This window comes from Henckelia pumila, unplaced genomic scaffold (genome assembly GCF_033568475.1).
Source record: "Henckelia pumila isolate YLH828 unplaced genomic scaffold, ASM3356847v2 CTG_298:::fragment_3, whole genome shotgun sequence".
Taxonomy (NCBI): Eukaryota; Viridiplantae; Streptophyta; class Magnoliopsida; order Lamiales; family Gesneriaceae; genus Henckelia; species Henckelia pumila.
The window spans coordinates 743647-763471 of NW_027331797.1; the positions used below are offsets into that span (position 1 = coordinate 743647).

Sequence of the window (19825 nt, forward strand, 5' to 3'; positions counted from 1 at the left end):
ATTTTTTTTATCATAACATTCACTCGTAAAATAATCTCAAAAATTTTTATATAAGAAAAAAACAATGAGATAGGATAATAAACAGTAGGATTATATATTTTGGTAAATTTATTTACCATTTATTTAATGAAAATGAAAAAGACCAAGGGGTTGCTATTCAAATTTCATATTTCAAATCTACAGACTTTGAGCAAAACTCGAATAAAATGCGTACCAGAGTTCTTCGACGAGAGGGGAACAATCAGTGAATTAGGCTTTCGCGCCTGTTCGTATCGCACATAGGAGTGTGGCCATGGATTCCCGCATCGACCAGGTATTTGCATTGAATTCCTCATACACTCATCTTGGAGTTTATTGGAGATTTTTGCCTCGTACTCCCACTCCAATTCTGGTGCCACAAATGGAACTCGTTCAAGATTATTAATCCATTACCTGTTATTTTATTTATTTTTTTTTTCGGAATTTTGATGACTATGGTGAATGGTGCAGTTCTTTGTCTCGAAAAAGAAGAGAAAGACTCTGTCACCAACTTCAAAATCGGGGAGATGCGAAAAAGTAGCGAGAAGCGAAATTGAAGTTTCTCCAACTACGAAAAAATCTTTGGATTCCTATTTAGTAACCTCAAAGGATTGCCATTCACCTGCAAAGTCTTTGAATGATGTCTCTTGCGATCAAAAGGCTAATCAGGGGACTGTGAAAAGGAATCTTACTTTGGATGCTGGCTTGTCATCTAGGAATGAAAATCGCGAGTCCCATTTCGGAACAGAGGGACAGCCTGAAATACCTCAATTTTCTGAAGTGGCTCCAAGGTTAAAATCTGAATTGCTTTCTGATACCGTTCCAACTACATGTCTTGCCAAGGATTCTTATGCATCTGGGAATGTTGTTGAAAATGCTGAACTGAAGGCATTTGCAACTGGCTTTTTGTCATTGTATTGTAGGTACTATTCGTTTCTCTTTCCTCCATTGCTGGTTTGACTTATTTTAAGAGACTTCAATCACTCATTCAACAGCCAGCTACTATAAAAACTCCTTAATTCTTTTGCAGCGAGTTACCAGTAGCTGGAAGTTCTCAATCAGAAACAAAGCTCATTAATAACGAAAGACATAATTGCTCACCTATCCTTCAGCTAGAGGAGAAAACATCCAAGAAAAGGCATAGTGGGGATGATGGGAATCAGCCTTTCACTAAGAATGAATGCAGTTCCTCACCGAAGGCCGCACAATCTAACACTGCTGATGAATCTGGAGATAAAAAATCTAAATTCCTGCAAAAGGTAAAAAACATGTGAAGATTTTATAGATGCCCTTAATCAAACTTGTTTTTGAAAATTTGATCTTATATGTTGACAGGAAATTGTATTCAACAATGCCTTGGAATCACAAGCAAGTTTGAGAAAATGTAGCCACACACCTGCTCCATGTACTGCTGGATGTGGCACACACGGTTTCTTCACTTCCCGACTTGGAGCTTGTGGAACTCCTCAATCAACACGGGGTGGGTCATTGTTCTCTCCTGGAGAAGCATTTTGGAATGAAGCAATTACAGTTGTAGATGGGTTGTCTGCTCCTGAGGACGGTCTTTCTTCCCATGCCGCAGAATGTCTCGAATCGCTGATGGTTAATCATGAGATTTGTAATTCAAATACAGTGGAGCATGGTGGATGCCGCGGTATGGTAAACAGCGGTATGGATAGAGTTTTAGACCCACTTTGTGATGCTGGGACTGGTTCTGTTGTAGGCCCCAAGGGGAATCAAAAGAAAGATCTGGACGAAGCAGCCTCACCCTTGCCTGTGAAGCACTTTGATTTCTATCTTGAGGGAAACAATTTTGATGAAGTGATGCCACCTCATGCTAATAATGATACACCTTTTATTTTGGCGAGCAAAGAGAATACAAATGCTTCTACTGATCGCCATGGTTTACAAAGCACCATTATCTCACCTATTGGCCACATCAATCAAACAAAAGAAAATCTGTCAGTGCAAGGATCAACATTTAAATGCGGTATTTCCATAAGAAACATGAATCACGTGACTCAAGATCATGACATTGCTACATCTGATGCAGTGGATAAAGATTGCGCCGTGGTTTCCAATATTCACGAGTCCAAAAGTTACTCTACTCCAGCAAGTTCTTCTTCCATTAAGGACTGCTTGGATTTGAATAATTGGCTGCCTCTTGAAATATGCGACATATATAAGAAAAAGGGTATATCAAAACTGTATCCTTGGCAGGTATTCTGTATTCCTTTCACTAAAAGATGAATTTCTTAGATAAACCTATTACTGTTAGTTTTAGGTGGTCTTCTGTCTATGAAACTTGGGAATTGCGTTTATTTATTGATGCCAGCTATGCAACCTTTAAGTTTTCTTTTAATACTTTAAATGAATATTTTAGCAAGGGTCACATGCTGTTGTAAAATTTCTGTGTATATGCATCCTAGATTGGCGGAAAAGTTAACTTGTGTATTTGTGGTAGGAATTCCCTTCATAGGAAGATACTTGAATTTTGGGACACCAAGCGAGGTGATCAACCTATTGGTAATCCGAGTGATTTTGTAAAAGGTTCTAATCTTTTTCTGCAAAGCTTTGGCACGAAGTGTCGAAAATTTGTGGGATTCTGTATAGTCAAGTGAATTATAAGCGGGAGACCATAGTAAGTACTTACAGTACTGAAGTATAATGTAAATTGGAATACTTAGCAAACTTCTGTGAGTATTTTTGTTCATTTGTCAGTAAAATTCAAACTTTGAGTTTTGGATATTTTAGAGTGGTTAGCACTAACTTTGGGGTTCGTGGATGATCAAGTCTATTTAAAATAGCAGCTGAATGCCCTATTAAGGATGCGAATGAAAAGGACAGTTGGGAATTTTTCATGGCATGTGCAGTTTAAGGCTCAAGAAGGTTTCATTTTTTAGAGTCAAGAAGTAGATAACCATTAGTCCATTACGGTTCAAAGGGTTCTGAAATATCACTACATTTGGGAACATTCAAACCATTTCATTTTGGGCCTTTGTTTTCGTGTATCATTAGTAGCAAAACATCAACATATGTGGACCCTTAAAAATAGGTGAAATCCTGAAATGAAGTAGGCCGAGACCAATGGATGATGGTTTACTGAATCTAATATTCCACCACAATTCAGATAATAGCAGCCTAAAATTTGCAGAAATGTCCATGTTATTTTTTATATTTAATTTTATCTTTCAGGTTGACTGCCTTCAGGTGGAGGGTGTCTTGCATAACCGGAATCTTGTTTATTGTGCATCTACCAGGTAATTTGACTTGTTAAAATTGCTTATTTTTTCCCTTTTTTATTTGATTTTTTATTCTAAAGTCTAAACCTTGTCAGTATTGATCAAGTGTCCTCTGTGAAGGTTTTCCAGTGGGTAACTCTTTGTATTGTTTCACGAGAAATTATCTTTGCACAAGAAGTGAAATGTTCAGAAGCAATTGCAAAAATAGAATTTATCTTTATTCCCTTCTTTACATCTTAAAAGTTATTTGCCAGAAAAATCATGATGAGGTTAGGCTCTTCTTGGTTGAAGAAATCGGATTTTACGCAGACAGGAAAAACTGACTACATTTCTTAAATCATTACAGTTGGCTACAGTATCATACATTTTTGTAAACTGCAGGTGTGGAGTGCATATTCATGTTCTTGGTAGCTTGTGTATGTTTTCTTACTATAAATAGGCCTTTCTCATTCATGCAAGTGGTCTGAGCAAAAAAATCCTGACTTGGATTCTTATGTGTGAGGCAATGGCGAACATGCATCCTTGTGAGCATGCTTAGTTTGCCAAATAGTTTGACACTAGTGCCTGTAAAGCACAAACAATATTTGACTGTATTATGTTCACTCAAGTCTATTTTAGATATGGAAAAGTTTATGGTTTTCAAATTCAAACCTTCTCAGAATTCATACTTTCAGTTTTATAAGCAAGCTTGAACGAGAATATCAATTGTTAATTTGGACTTCAAAAGCATATTTAACTGGAATAGAAATAATTATAAAATATTATATCTCCTGTGGTAAATGATATACTTAGCAGTGACTGGAGAATTGCTTGTAAAATTTTTTGGAAGGCAGCGGTTTATTTAGTTTGAGAATCTGCAAGCTTCTTGGATAAACTTATCTGCTACTCACCAGCAAATATAATCCGTTTCAGAAAACTGTAACCAAGAGAGATGTTTCATGTAAGCTACATTTGTAGGGTTCTATATTATGAAGTGTTTAATTAATAAGCCTAGGGTCTGCAGGTTCAGTTTTTGGATTTCCCATCTCAATTGTTCCTTGAAGACTAGCTGCATACTTGTTCCCAAAGTTTATACAGATGTATCAATTGCAATGAGTTTCATGCTTCTGTTTTTTTGTTTAGCTTTGTTGTTTCTTTCTTGGTTATATTTTTAGATGCTGTGGTTTTCAATTGCCACTCATTCTTTTCTTTGGTTTTCTCAGTGCAGGTAAAAGTTTTGTTGCTGAAATATTAATGCTAAGGAGAGTTTTTTCCGCTGGAAAAATTGCACTTCTTGTACTTCCTTATGTATCTATCTGCGCTGAAAAGGTGTGTTGGCTGCTTTGCTTTCAAAACATTTCGTATGCTTGTTGTCTTGTGTCTTACAGCTCAAACTCTGTGAAAACATGTAGGCAGAACACCTGGAAGTTCTTTTAGAACCGTTGCATAAGCATGTTCGCAGCTATTATGGAAATCAAGGTGGTGGCACTATTCCCAAGGATACCTCTGTAGCCGTCTGTACTATAGAGAAAGCAAATTCGTTGGTAAACAAATTACTGGAAGAAGGTCGTTTATCAGAGCTTGGTACCATTGTAATCGATGAACTGCACATGGTATTCACATTGCTTTCAGTTTTCTCGTGGTTACATTAGCTGATTGTTATCTTATGTACTTTTAACTGATTTTCATTCTTATGTCTGAAAGATATATCGTGATGATGACAGGTTGCTGATCAGAGTAGAGGTTATCTATTAGAACTCATGTTGACAAAGCTTAGATATGCAGCTGGTGAAGGCACTATAGACTCTTCTAGTGGAGAGAGTGCAGGGACGAGTAGTGGGAAATCTGATCCTGCTCGTGGCCTCCAAATTGTTGGCATGAGTGCAACATTACCAAATGTTGCTGCTGTTGCTGATTGGCTTCAAGTAAGTATTTAACATTACCGAACAGTTTACCCTAATAAAATACCAGTGATGCATTTATTCTAGAATAACTGCTTCATATGAGTCAAATTCACACAAGATATTTATGATATTTGTACTGTTTGAAGTCTTGGAATCCTTGTGAATGAATTAGTTGAAGCATAGGACATTAGAGAAAAGTATCATTGCGTGATCATTTGAGCCTTGGTTTATTGACTTTTAGCTATTTGTTTGCATCAACGGAATGTAAATAAGTGGAATTGTAAATCCACGTGGTTCTCCTAAATTTTATATTTCCATTCTATTTTAAAGACTGCAATCAGTTTATTTGCTTTCAGTTTCGTGCTTTGCAAATTTTATCTGATAGTTTACCTTGTTAATGGATTCATATTGTGTTACTTTACAAGTGTTTCGAAAAGTTATGAGTTCCTAAATTTAAAATGAATTGATCTGCCTTCTATTTTCATTTTCATTTTTCATTTTGCAGGCTGCACTTTATGAGACAAATTTTCGACCCGTTCCATTGGAGGAATACATTAAAGTGGGTAGCACAATTTATAACAAAGAAATGGAAATTGTTAGGGTGATCCCCAGAGTGGCAGATCTCTGTGGTAAAGATCCCGATCATATAGCTGAACTATGCAATGAGGTTTTATCTTCTTTGTCTTTTGCTTAAGTTTGATCTCACAATTAGGTTGAATAGTTCTCACACTCTGAATCATTTAGGTTGTCCAAGAGGGTCACTCAGTCCTAATATTTTGTTCCAGTCGGAAAGGATGTGAAACTACTGCTAGGCATATAGTGAAATATCTTAAAAAATTTTCTGTAAGCCCTCGCAATGAAGACCATGATTTCTTTGACATAAATTCAGCTATTGAATCATTGCGAAGATCTCCGGCTGGGTTGGATCCAATACTCGAAGAAACTCTTCCTCTTGGAGTAGCATATCATCATGCTGGGCTTACAGTATGTCGGTCACATCTTATTGATTTATTTCTTTTTCTATACAAATCTTATCTCTGGGTTATGCAAACCTATTACATCGAACACTTATCACGGTTCTTCGCTTCTAGAAAAGGTTGAGGAAAGGGAGGCTGTTGAAACATTCTACCGCAAAGGACTTGTACGTGTCTTGACTGCTACGTCAACTCTAGCAGCTGGAGTTAATCTGCCAGCACGAAGAGTGATCTTTAGACAACCACGCATTGGTCGTGATTTTATTGATGGGACAAGATACAGGCAGATGGCTGGAAGGGCAGGCCGTACTGGCATAGATACAAAGGGAGAAAGTGTAGGTCTATTTTTTATTTCTTGCACATACAATTCCCCCTTTGTTTACTCAAGTTATTTTATTGGTTCTCTATTTTGTTGGTTTTCTTGTCCAATTCTTTACTCGCATCAATTCCGGCTTAATTTTGTCTGCTACTGTGACTTCTTATTTTTCTGGTTCAATAAGAAAGTTCAATATTTCTTGAAGTACATTAAATTCTTCACCAATAATTTTGGAAAACCTACATAGGTGCTGATTTGCAAGCCAGAGGAGGTCAAGAGAATACTAGCACTCCTTAATGATGGTTGCCCTCCACTTTACTCTTGCCTGTCAGAAGATAAGAATGGGATGACCCATGCTATACTGGAGGTTGTTGCTGGAGGAATTGTTCAAACTGCCGATGATATTCATCGATATGTTAGGTGTACTCTTCTCAACTCAATCAAACCTTTTGAAGATGTTGTTAAATCAGCCCAAGATTCTCTTCGATGGCTATGCCATAAAAAGTTTCTTGAATGGAGTGAAGAGACGAAGTTGTACACTACAACACCTTTGGGCCGTGCATCTTTTGGAAGTTCTCTCTGTCCAGAGGAATCACTTGTAATATTTCCATGGTTTTTAACTTTTTGCTAATTCTGCACATGTTAAATTTGTATCTGTATGCAGTTGACCTCTTGCTTTTGTCAGGTTATTACATACATGAATGGGTTTTATGTAGTTTAGGTAATTAATGAATTTTGACTATTGTTAGATTGTATTGGACGATCTCACGAGGGCGAGAGAAGGATTTGTGCTAGCATCAGATTTGCATCTAGTGTACTTGGTAACACCCATTAATGTTGATGTGGAACTAGACTGGGAACTATATTATGAGCGATTCATGCAGTTACCTCCGATAGACCAGGTACTTTGCTTTATATCTCCTATTCTTCTTGTTTCTGGTGTCCCACTGTAGAAACTTTGCAAGCTGTATGGTGGTATATGCTTTAGTTGATTGTTTCTTTGAACCTTTTACATGTGAAGAATTCATTTAGTCAGATTATTTATATCTATTTACTCTTGTTATCATTTTCTCATCTCATGTGGTGTAAAGATAACCAATTCCAATTTATTTATTACGCAGGTAAGTAATGATAATTTTAATTCTCTTATGTTCAAAACTAAAAATGGTACTTCAGTTGATTGGCTTTTTGATACGATTGAACTTTTGATTTCCAGAAATTCTTTGAGCACGATACACGATAGTTCCTAAAATGTCTGTCTGCATAGAGAAAATATGCAGGGTTGTTTTCTTCTGCATTTTTGTCATGAACATATCATGATATCAGATATATTTACCAACAGAATTTCATGAAACCGCAAATGTTTTTTTAGCAGCCTCATGTTTAAATGGGACTTTCAGCCTCAAGTCCTCAATATTGAACTGAAACTTAAAGATTTCATTAGTGGATTAATCTTTATCTATTTAAATTGCATGACCGAAAAGTTCGAATTTAGAATTGGTTAATGTTTTGGTTTCAAAGTAGTTTGTAACTTTTGCTTCAACAAAGATCTGACCTGAAATACGCACACAACTGTCTCTATAACCTTTGTTATGACGTGCAGTCTGTTGGAAATCGAGTTGGAGTACAAGAATCCTTTTTGATGCGTATGGCTCATGGAGCACCTTTCTCAAATAGATCAAGGGATTATTCCAAAGCCCTTCAGGGAAATCAGAATCATAGACTTGGGATGGAGAATCATCGCATTCTCTCAGACGATCAAATGCTTAGAGTGTGTAAACGATTATACGTTGCTCTCATCTTGTCTCGGCTTGTGCAGGTATGTTGTTCCCCCCAACCTCTCCAGTTGGACATTATCTTTTGTCAAAAATGTGCAATGTCCGTGAAGATATTACATATGGTACAGTGTATATGTTACTTTTTGTATTTAATACATTTGCATATACTTGAAAAGTCCCAATCTTTCTCCTCGTTTCCCAGATGATTGCTATATCGTACTGTTTTGTCTTAAATATTTGCGCAAAGACAGTGCCATAACACAATTCTACTACTGTTATTCACCACTTAGAATTTTACGGAAAAATGTTACTCGGAGATCTTCATCTTTTGTTTTCTCTTTCACCTTCATGTATTTGGTCATATAGGTAATTGTCTGCTATGATGTTAATCAAGCTATTTGATTTCATACATATATGATAATTTCTTGTTGGTGGAGTGAAGGAAGTACCTGTTGCAGAGGTATGTGATGCTTTTAAAGTCGCTAGAGGTATGGTTCAGGCCTTACAAGAAAATGCTGGAAGATTTGCCTCTATGGTTTCTGTATTCTGTGAGAGACTTGGTTGGCATGACCTTGAAAGCTTAGTTGCCAAATTCCAAAATCGTGTTTCATTTGGAGTTAGAGCAGAGATTGTAGAACTTACAGCTATTCCTTATGTTAAGGTAGAATGCTGGTGTCATTTTGTATTTTACAGAAATCTAGATTATTGATTTAAAATTTTTCGGAAACTATAGGGTTCACGAGCTAGAGCACTTTATAAGGCTGGTTTGCGAACTCCTCAATCTATAGCTGAAGCGTCTATCTCGGAAATTGCCAAAGCACTTTTTGAATCTTCTCTGTGGACCGCACAAGGTGAGATTTCAGGCATTTATGGATTTTAACTCACTCCACTTCACCATCACTTTTAAACTTTTTTAGAGTTGTTTAATTGTACTAGCTATGTCAATGATTGTAGGAAGCTCTACGGATTGTAAATTTATACAGTTTGTGAATTTGATTTATATAATATAATTATGTATGAGTGATTTCTTTCTCATGATGCATTTCCTGTAGAATCATGATCTGTCTTTAGGAAATGTTGAGAGGTTTTCATGAAAGCAAAATTTTGTATATTTTTCTGTTGAGTAAAACCCCGATTTTTCGTTTTCATGGCATGGATCATCTTGGAAATGACTGTGCCTTTTTCTTGTTCCCCTACTTGGGTGGGTTTTCATCTATAATCCTCCTTTTTCACCATGTTTTTACGTGATTCAAGTGCTAAATTAGTCGTTTTTTGGTCTTTTCCCTTTGTCTAAATTCTAGTCTCTAATTTGGAGAAATATTTCTTCTTGGTTATGGAATGGTTAGCACAACGGAAAATACAATTTGGAGTTGCCAAGAAGATAAAAAATGGGGCCCGCAAAATTGTTCTTGATAAAGCTGAAGAGGCACGACTCACTGCATTCTCAGCTTTCAAATCTCTTGGAATTGATGTGCCACCATTGTCTCATCCTTTATTACTTAATTCTATCGAAAATGGCCCCAGAAAGGAATTAACATCCTCTTCAGGGGAGGAGTCAACTAACAACTTTGTTGATCTTCATTCAAAGCATGGTTTGGATGCACCTTCAGTTGAGAAGAATAGTGACGGGGCCAGTGGAGTTGTGTTAAAAACTGAGGCGGACGAATCTACTTACTCTCCATCTGTTGGACTAGTGTCAAACAGTGAAGCAAAATCAGGCAATATTCAAGGTGAATGTCCTACTTTATTCAAAGAAGGGTTCGCTATTGTGGAGTCTAAGCATAATATGACTAATAATCCCATAAACAATGCAAACACATCCGTCTATGTCTCACCAACAAATGATGGTAATATTAGAAATCAGTTCAGTAAGTGTTTTGACCATGATGGTCAGAAACAGCCTAAAAGAGACACTGTATGTGTGGGAATCAGAGAACAGACATCGGGAAAAGGTCCTGCGAAGGCAGTTAGTATTCCTGGGGGAGTGGATTCTTTCTTGGATCTTTGGGATGCAACAACAGAGTTCTTTTTTGATATACATTTTAATAAAAAATCTGAATTGAACTCTTCTACTCCATTTGAAATACATGGCATGGCGGTTTGCTGGGAAAGCTCACCTGTATATTACTTAAATTTTCCCAAGGATTTATTACGCTGTAACGGTGGAGGAAAAGAACATGCGAATGTGCTACTACCAAAGCATCTGGTGGAGATAGCCAAGAAACGGTGGATTAGGATTGGGAATATAATGGGGAGAAATGAAGTCAAAAAATTTACTTGGAACTTAAAAGTTCAGATGCAGGTGCTCAAGAGTCCAGCTGTTTCTATTCAGAGATTTAGCGGTTTGCATGGTGGAATTAAAAGTCTGGATCTGGATCTTGTTGACAATTCATACTTTATGTTTTCCCATGTCCATGTAAAGAATGCAATTGATATGTGTATTGTGGCATGGATTCTTTCACCTGATGCCGAGAAAAGTTCTTATCCTAATCTGGAAAAGGTATTCTTGATGAATAAATACTAAATGACATCTCATTCTTATGTTGTGTTAAAAAAAAACTAGTGTTCCATGGATAACAGCACCTGATATTTTGGTTCGGAATAAACTAGAAGATCATTTATCTTATTATTGGGTCCTTCAGAATGACCTCTGAGGTTACAATATTCACAGGAAGTTAAAAACAGGTTATCTAGTGATGCTGCAGCTTTAGCTAATCGAAGTGGTCGATGGAAGGATCAGATGCAAAGAGCTGCACATAATGGTTGCTGTCGCAGAGTTGCACAAACTCGAGCTTTGTTTTCTATTCTGTGGAAATTATTAGAGGCTGAAGAACTGCTTGAACCACTTATGACTATTGAAACTCGGCTGGTAAGTTATCTTTTTCACTCGTCGAATGAGAACTTGACCATCTCCTGCATTGTGATTTTGTTTTTTCAGAATCATTTGAATATCTTATATCATGTAGCTGCTATAAACTGGAAAAGTTGTTCAGGGCAGCGATTTCATGTCATACTTGAAGTTCTTCTGATTTTTTGAATAACCCAAATGGTGAAAATGAGCTGTTGTAAATTTTTCTTTAACCATAGTAGTACAACTAACCAGAAATATGGTTGGCTTGGATGGTAGTTTTGCTTTTCACAGTCGTTTCATCCAATTTTGGATCAAATACACGAATTTTCTGTTTGTAATTTTGTGTTGATTGGTTTAAATCTAGGCAAAATGTCAATCTTACTGTTGTATATACTAGGTCATGAAATTTTTAGTCCTGTATCTTTTGTTGAATAAATTAGTCATATAACCATGTTTTGGTGATCAATTTTAGCCATTTCCCCCCAAAATCATATAATTAAATATTTAAATTAGTAATATCATTGTTAAATATTTTTTTAGGGGCTCAAAAAATCTCGTGACATGTAGAATTGTTTATTGTTGTAATTGATTAAAATTAATAATAATATTAGTCATTTAACTACGTAATTTGACAAAAAAAATTGAAATTGATTGTCAAAACACAGTTTCAGGAATATAATTGATTCAACAAAAGATGCATGGCTAAAAAAATGTCATATTCAATACATACAGGGCAGTTTCATTTCTATTACTATCCCCTGATGGTTAGACTGATTTGTTGACCTTTCAAGTTATTGTCTGTCAATCAGAATTCTAGAGTCCTTATTATTTTGTAGATAACTGTTCTTGCTGATATGGAGATTTGGGGAATTGGTGTTGACATGGAAGGATGCCTCGGAGCGCGGGGTATTCTTCGAAGTAAACTTAAGTTTTTGGAGAAGGAAGCTTTCAAATTGGCCGGCAAGACATTTTCATTATCGATGCCAGCTGACATAGCTAACGTACTCTATGAACACTTGAAACTTCCCAGGCCAGAAGGGAGTGAGGGAAAGCAACACCCCAGTACTGACAAGCATTGTCTGGATATGCTGAGGTACAAAAACGACTTGTTGAGTCATGTTTTGTGGATTTCTAGTTCATTCCACCTGAACAAGATTGCATCTTTTGCACCATTGTGTTTGCTTGTTAAGAAAATGCATCTCAAAGCATTTTTGATTGACAAAATGCTCAATTTTTAGAATAATTTAACTTTCTATCTGTTTAGAAAAGGATAACAAACTCATCTCGTTTGCTATCACTTTTTGTTTTGTTCAAATACTGGATGGTCACGATGCAAGTATGGTCTTTAGATTTCAGAGGAACTTGACCACCACTGATGGTGATGTAACAATGTTTGATCACTGATCTTGTTTGCTTCATATTGTTGGACTAATTGAAGCTTTTTTAATTTCAGGAATGAGCATCCCATTGTTCCAGTAATTAAAGAGCACCGGACATTAGCTAAACTTTTGAATTCTACTTTGGGATCAATGTGTTCACTTGCTAGGCTTTCTGCAAGGACCCAGAAGTATACTTTGCATGGTCATTGGCTTCAGACATCAACAGCAACTGGTCGACTATCAATGGAGGAGCCTAACCTCCAGGTTTTGTTTCCCTGTGATTCGAAGTGGTTGTATTCTGCCGTTTGCATTTATCGTTCACGATTTTTTCACCAATTAATGTCCTGTATTCTTTTTGTCTATGCTTTCATAGTGCGTTGAACATATGATTGAGTTCAAAATGAATAAAGATGATGTTGAATCACATGCCAGTCAGTACAAGATTAATGCTCGGGATTTCTTCATACCTACTCAGGTGAAGATGCCTAAGATATTGAGTTTCTTTATTTTTAGCCTAGAATCTCTCTCTGCTCTCTGCTCTCTGCTCTCTGCTCTCTGCTCTCTCTCTCTCTCTCTCTCTCCTATTAATTTATTTATTTATTTGGAGTGGAATCTCTGATATATCTGTCTCTGATGGTGGAGTTTTATTTGTATCTTTTACTTGATTTTCTTGTCGCAGGATGATTGGCTGCTCATAACGGCAGATTATTGCCAGATTGAGCTGAGACTTATGGCCCATTTCTCTAAAGATTGTTCATTGATTAAGCTTCTGAGCAGTTGTCAGGCTGCTGATGTCTTTACCGTGATTGCTGCACAATGGATCGGGAAACATGAGTCAAGTGTGACCTCATGTGAGCGAGATCAGACAAAGAGAATGGTTTATGGAATCCTATATGGTATGGGGCCTAACTCACTTTCAGAAAAACTGGAATGCAGTGCTGAAGACGCTGCAGAAAGAATTCAGAGCTTCAAGAAATCTTTTCCTGGTGTTGCTGGCTGGTTGCATGATGCAGTTACAGCCTGTCGTAAAAAAGGGTGAGTTTAATATAGTCCACCCGCTGGACATTTTTTGCATCATATGGTATTTGTGAAAAGATTATTTCTAAATGAAATAGTGAGATGTTGATTTGCCTTCTTGTAATGTACATTTGAACTCTCCAATTTGACATCATACAGTTTCTTTGCTCTTTCAGTTTCTTGTGGGAATTCCAATGTTTTTTTGTGCCATTATCCATGATGCTGAAGATCAAATTTCAATTCCTCAATTATTTAATAACCTGAGATCCGGTTAAACTTATCGAGTGTTCTTTTATTGAGAAGCAAGCAACACTAGTTTGAGCTTTCCACAATAATATATTGACCGGAAACTTCTCTTGACAAATTTTATCCTGGATCCTTTCCAGTTGTCTTATATCTTATCTCGTCCTAATGCATCTTGGATGCTTTTTTCAATTATGTCTTCTACCTCAATAATTTTCTTCTCTTAGAGGATTTCATACTTATGGTTCTGCAGTTTTGTGGAGACCCTTAAGGGAAGAAAGCGTTTCTTGGAAAAAATTAAACTTGGTAATAGTAAAGAAAAATCCAGAGCTCAAAGACAAGCTGTGAATTCTATATGCCAGGTAATTCTCCTTGCCACATCATTTTCAGATCATTGTAACATAATAATCCAAATGGCCCTTTTGAGCTCATTTTTTAGTAATAAAGAGGAGGGAGGGGTGTTCTCTGAAGGTGTGGTTTCTATCTAATGGTGTGCTTATAGGGTTCTGCCGCTGACATTGTAAAAATTGCAATGATATATATCCACGATGTTATTACCGAGGATTCTGAAGCATCTTTGCCTAGTTTCATTAATGCTGAGGAATTTCTAGTGCTTAAACATCGTTGCCGAATCCTTCTACAGGTATTTGGTTGAGGAGTTTCTAGGTTTACACTCATTATGCCTTTTTTTTTCTCCATAAATCTCACCCTGACGTGCAATTTGATTTTGCCTTGGACATGACATATATTTAACATTTTTAAGTCAGCAACAAGATGTTGGTTACAGGTATATTAAGTTCATGTTGTAACAAGTCATGTTCGCAAAACTTAGATGGATAACTTCTGTTAGAAAATTCAATTATGTATGTTGGCTCCATAATTTCAAATCGGTCACTATCCTTCCGATAAGAACTTTGACATGATGAATTTATATTTTACATATTTATTTGTAAGGACCACCGTATTTTGATGGCTGAAGTATTGTAGCCTTTACTGCTTGCTCAGCTTTCTGAGGAATAATGAAAATTTTCCCTTTTAACTTATGTGGTCAGGTACATGATGAATTAGTCCTGGAAGCTGATTCTTCAGTTGTTAAGGAAGCTGGGCTTTTACTTCAAACATGCATGGAAAGGGCTGTGTCGCTTCTTGGTATGGTTGCGAAAAATGTTAACATGTATTTATGGTAATTCAATCATTGGAAGTCAAATAGACCATGACAAATTGACAATCCGAAAATTCTTCTTACACCGTCTTTATCGGTCGAGATTTCCTTTGTTGTCGCTATTCATCTACTTTTTCCAGCAACTAGGTTAAATTTCTGCCCAATGATCTCGGAAATATTAACTTAATACTAGTATTCACACAGTTGCTACCAGTTATTATTGATTTATCAATCTTAAGTCAGCGGTTCACTGGTGGTATAATGATTGGAGCTAATATTATTATATTAAAGGTGTATGTTTACGACTGTTTAGGTGTGATTAGTGTCGGCTGGTAGTGTCCCCTGCAAAAAATAGAGACGATATGCAAGTAAGAATTAAATAAAAAGAACACAAGTTAAAATTAACTTTACACAGTTAATAAGAGCATGGTGTAAGTGATTTGGAATCTCTGAAATTTTTATATCAAACAAAGACGTTGGAGCTGTGGCTTTGATGATGATGTCCATGTTTTTATTTTTCTGAGTATGTTGAAGATATTGTTTTGTTCACCACAATTTTGATTCGTATCTGCAGTTCCTTTGCCTGTTAAATTGAAAGTCGGGAGAACTTGGGGGTCGTTGGAGCCATTCATGCCTAATCCTTAGATTTGAGCTAAACTTGCAGTTGCAATTTCGGCAAGAAACTGGTACCTGTGCCCATGCTTCGAACAACAGGTATTGTTTCAGAAGTTTTGTTAAGCGAACTTTACTCATATACGTCAACCTCTTGTTTTGATCAACTCTGTAACTTATATTTTGTTTCATTATGTTTGCCAGTGCCAACATGAAAGCACACATTATAATTTATTTTTATTCTCTCTCCAAATCAAATATTTCTATTTTTTCACATCTTCCAACATAATCACATATAAATAAACTTTTCTCATTTTAAAAAATATTCTATTATATATAGTGATTATATTATAATTTAAAATATAAATTTTTTCAAGTTCTAAAATAATTTTATGACATGATTTTACATTTACAACAATTTTATTTCCACTAAACGGGACCAAACATACAATTTGTTTTTTATTGTCTTAAAATATTTCCACAACTCTCTCAAACTTTGAAAACAAATATTAACATTTCTCCGGTTCCAGTGTGTCTTCTCTTGATCACCAAGATCTGTTCATCCAAGTTCCAACTCAATGATATTCAAATTTTGGGAGCCCCTTATTTGTTCTTTCTTAATATACACTTCTTATTCTGATGGTGCTGAAACCTGTCTATTTCCTATTTCTTCTATACTTGAATTCAGCTTTATTGCCTTATTCACTGTATTGCTGGTGCTAATTTGTGGTGATAGAAAGGGATGACAGCTTTAGTTTTTAGTTTTATTTTGTTTAAATTTGGTAGGTGAATAGCAAGAGAGAAACAGTTTATGATGATTGTTACTGGAAAACTTTCAGGTGTCTCATTTTTATTAGTATGGATTTTTTGGGCATGTGAATCAGATGCCATAAGTTCTGGTTAACTCCTACAGTTTGACGTATTGTCTGAGAGTGAAGCATATTATGTATTTTTGTTCAATAGGTTTATGTGCTTGCAGTGTACATTGTATGAGAATTGGATTTGGGTGGAGTAATAATTACTCACTCACAGGAACAAACCTTCTACGGAATTCATTATCTTCTAAGTTTTATCGACTCTGAGAGGAAATCACAACTCTTCGCTTTTTTAATAAGAAGAATAGCAAGTGATCTATGTGCTATTGCCTGCAATCTAAGACATGGTTTATAGTTACCTTGTTGATGCTTGGCGAACCAAAATGACACTCTTTCTAGACTCCAACAGGGGGAACTCAGATGTTGGGAAAGTTTTTGTGTTGATCCCAAATTCCCAATAATTAAAATATTAGTAAGATAAAGTTGTATTTTTTATTTTTACGTTATTAATATTAATATATAGATTTATTTGAATCAGATAACTATCTATCCATGAAACTGCAAACTTTTCCCCTAACTAATTTTTAGGAACCCACACAACATGATTATAGATTGATTTGAATCAGACAACTATCCAAGAAACTGCAAACTCTTCCCCAAACTAATTTTTAGGAACCCACACAACATGATCCTCAGGAAGGAAATGACACACTGGAACAGACCCTGGCTTCACCTTCAGCACTTGAAAAGCCAAGTGTTTTGGGTTCCATGCCGCAGTATCCTGGTGGCACACCGCCACTGCTTCCGCTTTTGACCCATCGGCTCCTACCATCAAAACCTGGTAAGAAACTGTTTTTTCTGCTTTATGACAATAAAACACTGCATATGCATACTCCTGCCTGTGGCAAACCACCACTGCTTTTTCACTCGGCATTTTCTTGACTCCAACTATACTGTACTTTAATGTGCTCTCACTTTCTGCATTTGTCGATATTGCCTCCACATTTTTACCAATTTTTGAGGTGCTGAAATCAATCATAGACTCCAAAGAAGTTGCGCAAAATTTCTCTTCTCCTTTAATCTCTTCTGTATCCTCACATTCTTTAATGGTTTTTCTCATCATTTCAGCTTCACTCGAGCTGGGATTCACAGAAAACTCGCTAAAAATCTCTGGCAACTTGTCTGTTGAAAAGGGTATCGAATCTGCAACTTTTCGAGGTAAAAAAGTTGCCTGAATTTTAGTCTGGAAGAAATTCAGGTTCATTTTTTTGCCTGTGGTCAAGTCCTTGGGTAAGAAGAAAAGGGCTATATTAGGATTGTCATGCAGCTGAGTTTGTGTGGCAGCATAGCGGTAATTGAAAGGATTTTGACCTGGATGAACCCCAACATAAACAGGTTTACCCTTTTTTGTGCCAGTTCCGACGGTTACACCACCTTTTCCTACCCCTACATTGGTCCTACGGCCAGGTTTTCCAGTATGAACTCCAACACTGCCATGGCCGACATTTACAGAGGTGCCGCCTTTTTTGCCTGGTCCTGTGTTTACATTAACTCCGCCCTTGCTTACCCCGACTCTGGTGCTTTTATCTTCCCCAAGCCATCCTATACTTGCAACCACAAAATTATGCAATGTGAATGAATACAGAGGTTGTAACGAGTTAGGGTGGATTGAACAGGGAATGAAGAAGGGTGACCCTCTACGAAAATTTAGTTTCATCACTCAATATTTATTAACTATTAAATTGTTTTCCTTTTGTGGCCCCTACCCCTCTCAATTTCTAGCATCGCTGAGACTCGTTTCTCATCTTCATCATCATTTTCTTCTTTTAAAGTAGAATTTCATGTTATTTTTTTGGGGGAAAAAAGAATATAGTTTCTTTTCAAAAAACTTCAATTAGTAAATTGTTTAATCAAATAAGTACCTGCAGGTTGTAGGAGATCCTTTACAGCTTTAGGCATTGGAGAATTTGGCAGCATCGAGTTCCAGTTAACCTCCGAAGGCAGCGCCGCATGACTCGCTACCAGTGCCACCTAAAATCGAGTAAAGATTTAATTTTATCAACTAGCCAAAATAGAACAAGATATTCAATGTTAATTACATGACATAGGTTGTGAAATTTTATGTTTACTCACGGAAAGAAATGCTAGGATTTGGTAGACCTTGAACTCCATAACTGAAAAATAAAGGTTGTTTACATGAAAAGAAGAGATGTAGTTGTATTATAAAACTACAAGTAGAATATATTCATGGAGATATATATTTGCAGTTTGCTTACTTGTGCCTACATTTAATACTCCTGTCTCAACTGTATTTGCCTCACAAAAATTAAATGCACATTTTATTAATGCCTATATCTGTTTGCATTTTAGTTTATTCTTAGCAAATAGAAGGTATATAGATGGCACTCATATTTAATAATGACAAGGAAATAAGGGAGCTGCAGGCCGCCATATCTTTGTCCGGGCCCCTCCGGGCTGGGCATCCCACCCATTCTTCATCAACCCAAGTCCCAACGATTGGAGAGATTCGGATACGGCCCGGCCCGCATGTGACGAGTAGAGATACATTATTATTAATTATTATTGTATAAGAAAACATAGATTGATGGGGCAATAAATAAAACTCTAAACTAACAACTACCAAAATTTATTTGGGCATAATTAAAGTGAAGTGGACTGTGAATCATCACAAATGCTCGGGACATAACCAAAAGTCCAGAAATATGTTCCAAAATGAAAAATTAGGAAATTTTTATTATTATTTTGAGTTGGGATTATTCATTACAATCGAATTTCGAATTCAAGAATTAATTTCAAAATATCAAACTTAAAAACTTGATATCAAATGAATTAGTTATACTATTATATTTTTTTGCTATTGATGCTGTTATTGGTTTTGTTAGTTTCTTTCAAGTGGCTCGATGGAATACTTAGGAAGCGCTATTGCCTATCATTAAATACGGTGTGCATGCATCATTTGTAGGTTTTTTATTGTGACAATTTATCTTTGTACTAATTAATTTAGACGCCACCTATAAAATAATTTCCTCTATAAGGTGCTCACATAATTAGATTCTTAATTTGCAGTCCAAAAATTTTAATAATCGTTTTTCAATAAAAAAAAAATCCTAAATAACACAAACTAGACAATGGGACAACTTACCTCCCGTATAAGAAATCCTTCATACATCGTTTTATTAGATATCATATCATAGTCCTGACGGAGTTGTTGCCGTGGAAGTGAAAACTTATCTTCAATTATCGGAGTTTGTTTCGTTGAACCATATGCGTCAATTGGCTAACCGTGTTGCTCATTATCTAGCCAGTGAGGTGTTTAGGACATGACCGAACGTAGAGTTCTCTAGCTATAATATCCCCTCATGGATTAATGATATTGTAATTTTAGACGTTAACTCTTGATAACAATGATTGTTTTTTATTTTAAAAAAAGATGTCACATCATTTTTCGATCTAAACACTTAACAATGCACCGCCATAACTTTTCTTAATATTTTTTTTGGTTGAAATTATTCAA

General features: G+C 36.2%; 2 protein-coding genes across 4 annotated transcripts; one reads left to right on the top strand and one right to left on the bottom strand.

Moving 5' to 3' along the window:
• Window positions 1-149: 149 nt before the first annotated feature.
• Window positions 150-17123, top strand: LOC140870996 (helicase and polymerase-containing protein TEBICHI). 2 transcript variants are annotated; one of them, XM_073273436.1, is made up of 27 exons: window positions 150-313; window positions 490-941; window positions 1049-1277; window positions 1354-2238; window positions 3214-3278; window positions 4463-4568; window positions 4652-4852; window positions 4964-5164; window positions 5649-5810; window positions 5888-6127; window positions 6240-6452; window positions 6681-7031; window positions 7183-7335; window positions 8037-8333; window positions 8654-8872; window positions 8945-9062; window positions 9558-10711; window positions 10883-11080; window positions 11899-12155; window positions 12516-12705; window positions 12815-12916; window positions 13121-13476; window positions 13955-14063; window positions 14204-14344; window positions 14754-14850; window positions 15438-15577; window positions 16987-17123. In XM_073273436.1, exons 1-26 carry the CDS (start codon window positions 293-295, stop codon window positions 15506-15508), a joined length of 6588 nt encoding a protein of 2195 aa, XP_073129537.1. In that variant the 5' UTR covers window positions 150-292; the 3' UTR covers window positions 15509-15577; window positions 16987-17123. The 2 variants fall into 2 exon arrangements, with proteins under 2 accessions (XP_073129537.1, XP_073129538.1); XM_073273437.1 differs by having other exon boundaries at window positions 8037-8252.
• LOC140870997 (BURP domain protein RD22) lies at window positions 16838-18657 on the bottom strand. 2 transcript variants are annotated; one of them, XM_073273439.1, is made up of 4 exons: window positions 18567-18657; window positions 18424-18464; window positions 18213-18321; window positions 16838-17892 (listed from the first exon to the last, which is right to left on the bottom strand). In XM_073273439.1, the coding sequence occupies exons 2-4, from the start codon at window positions 18460-18462 to the stop codon at window positions 16952-16954; spliced, it is 1089 nt and encodes a 362-aa protein (XP_073129540.1). In that variant the 5' UTR covers window positions 18463-18464; window positions 18567-18657; the 3' UTR covers window positions 16838-16951. The 2 variants fall into 2 exon arrangements, with proteins under 2 accessions (XP_073129540.1, XP_073129539.1); XM_073273438.1 differs by lacking the exon at window positions 18567-18657 and having other exon boundaries at window positions 18424-18561.
• Between the last annotated feature and the right edge of the window lie 1168 nt (window positions 18658-19825).

Bases quoted from the DNA above. Each gene is read 5' to 3' on its own strand.
- LOC140870997 (XM_073273439.1), bottom strand. From the start codon at position 18,462: ATGGAGTTCAAGGTCTACCAAATCCTAGCATTTCTTTCC. The intron at 18,322-18,423 runs GTGAGTAAACAT...ACTCGATTTTAG, and splicing joins AAATCCTAGCATTTCTTTCC to GTGGCACTGGTAGCGAGTCA. The intron at 17,893-18,212 runs GTACTTATTTGA...TTGCAAGTATAG, and splicing joins GGATCTCCTACAACCTGCAG to GATGGCTTGGGGAAGATAAA.
- LOC140870996 (XM_073273436.1), top strand. From the start codon at position 293: ATGGATTCCCGCATCGACCAG. The intron at 4,569-4,651 runs GTGTGTTGGCTG...GAAAACATGTAG, and splicing joins TATCTATCTGCGCTGAAAAG to GCAGAACACCTGGAAGTTCT. The intron at 5,165-5,648 runs GTAAGTATTTAA...TTCATTTTGCAG, and splicing joins CTGTTGCTGATTGGCTTCAA to GCTGCACTTTATGAGACAAA.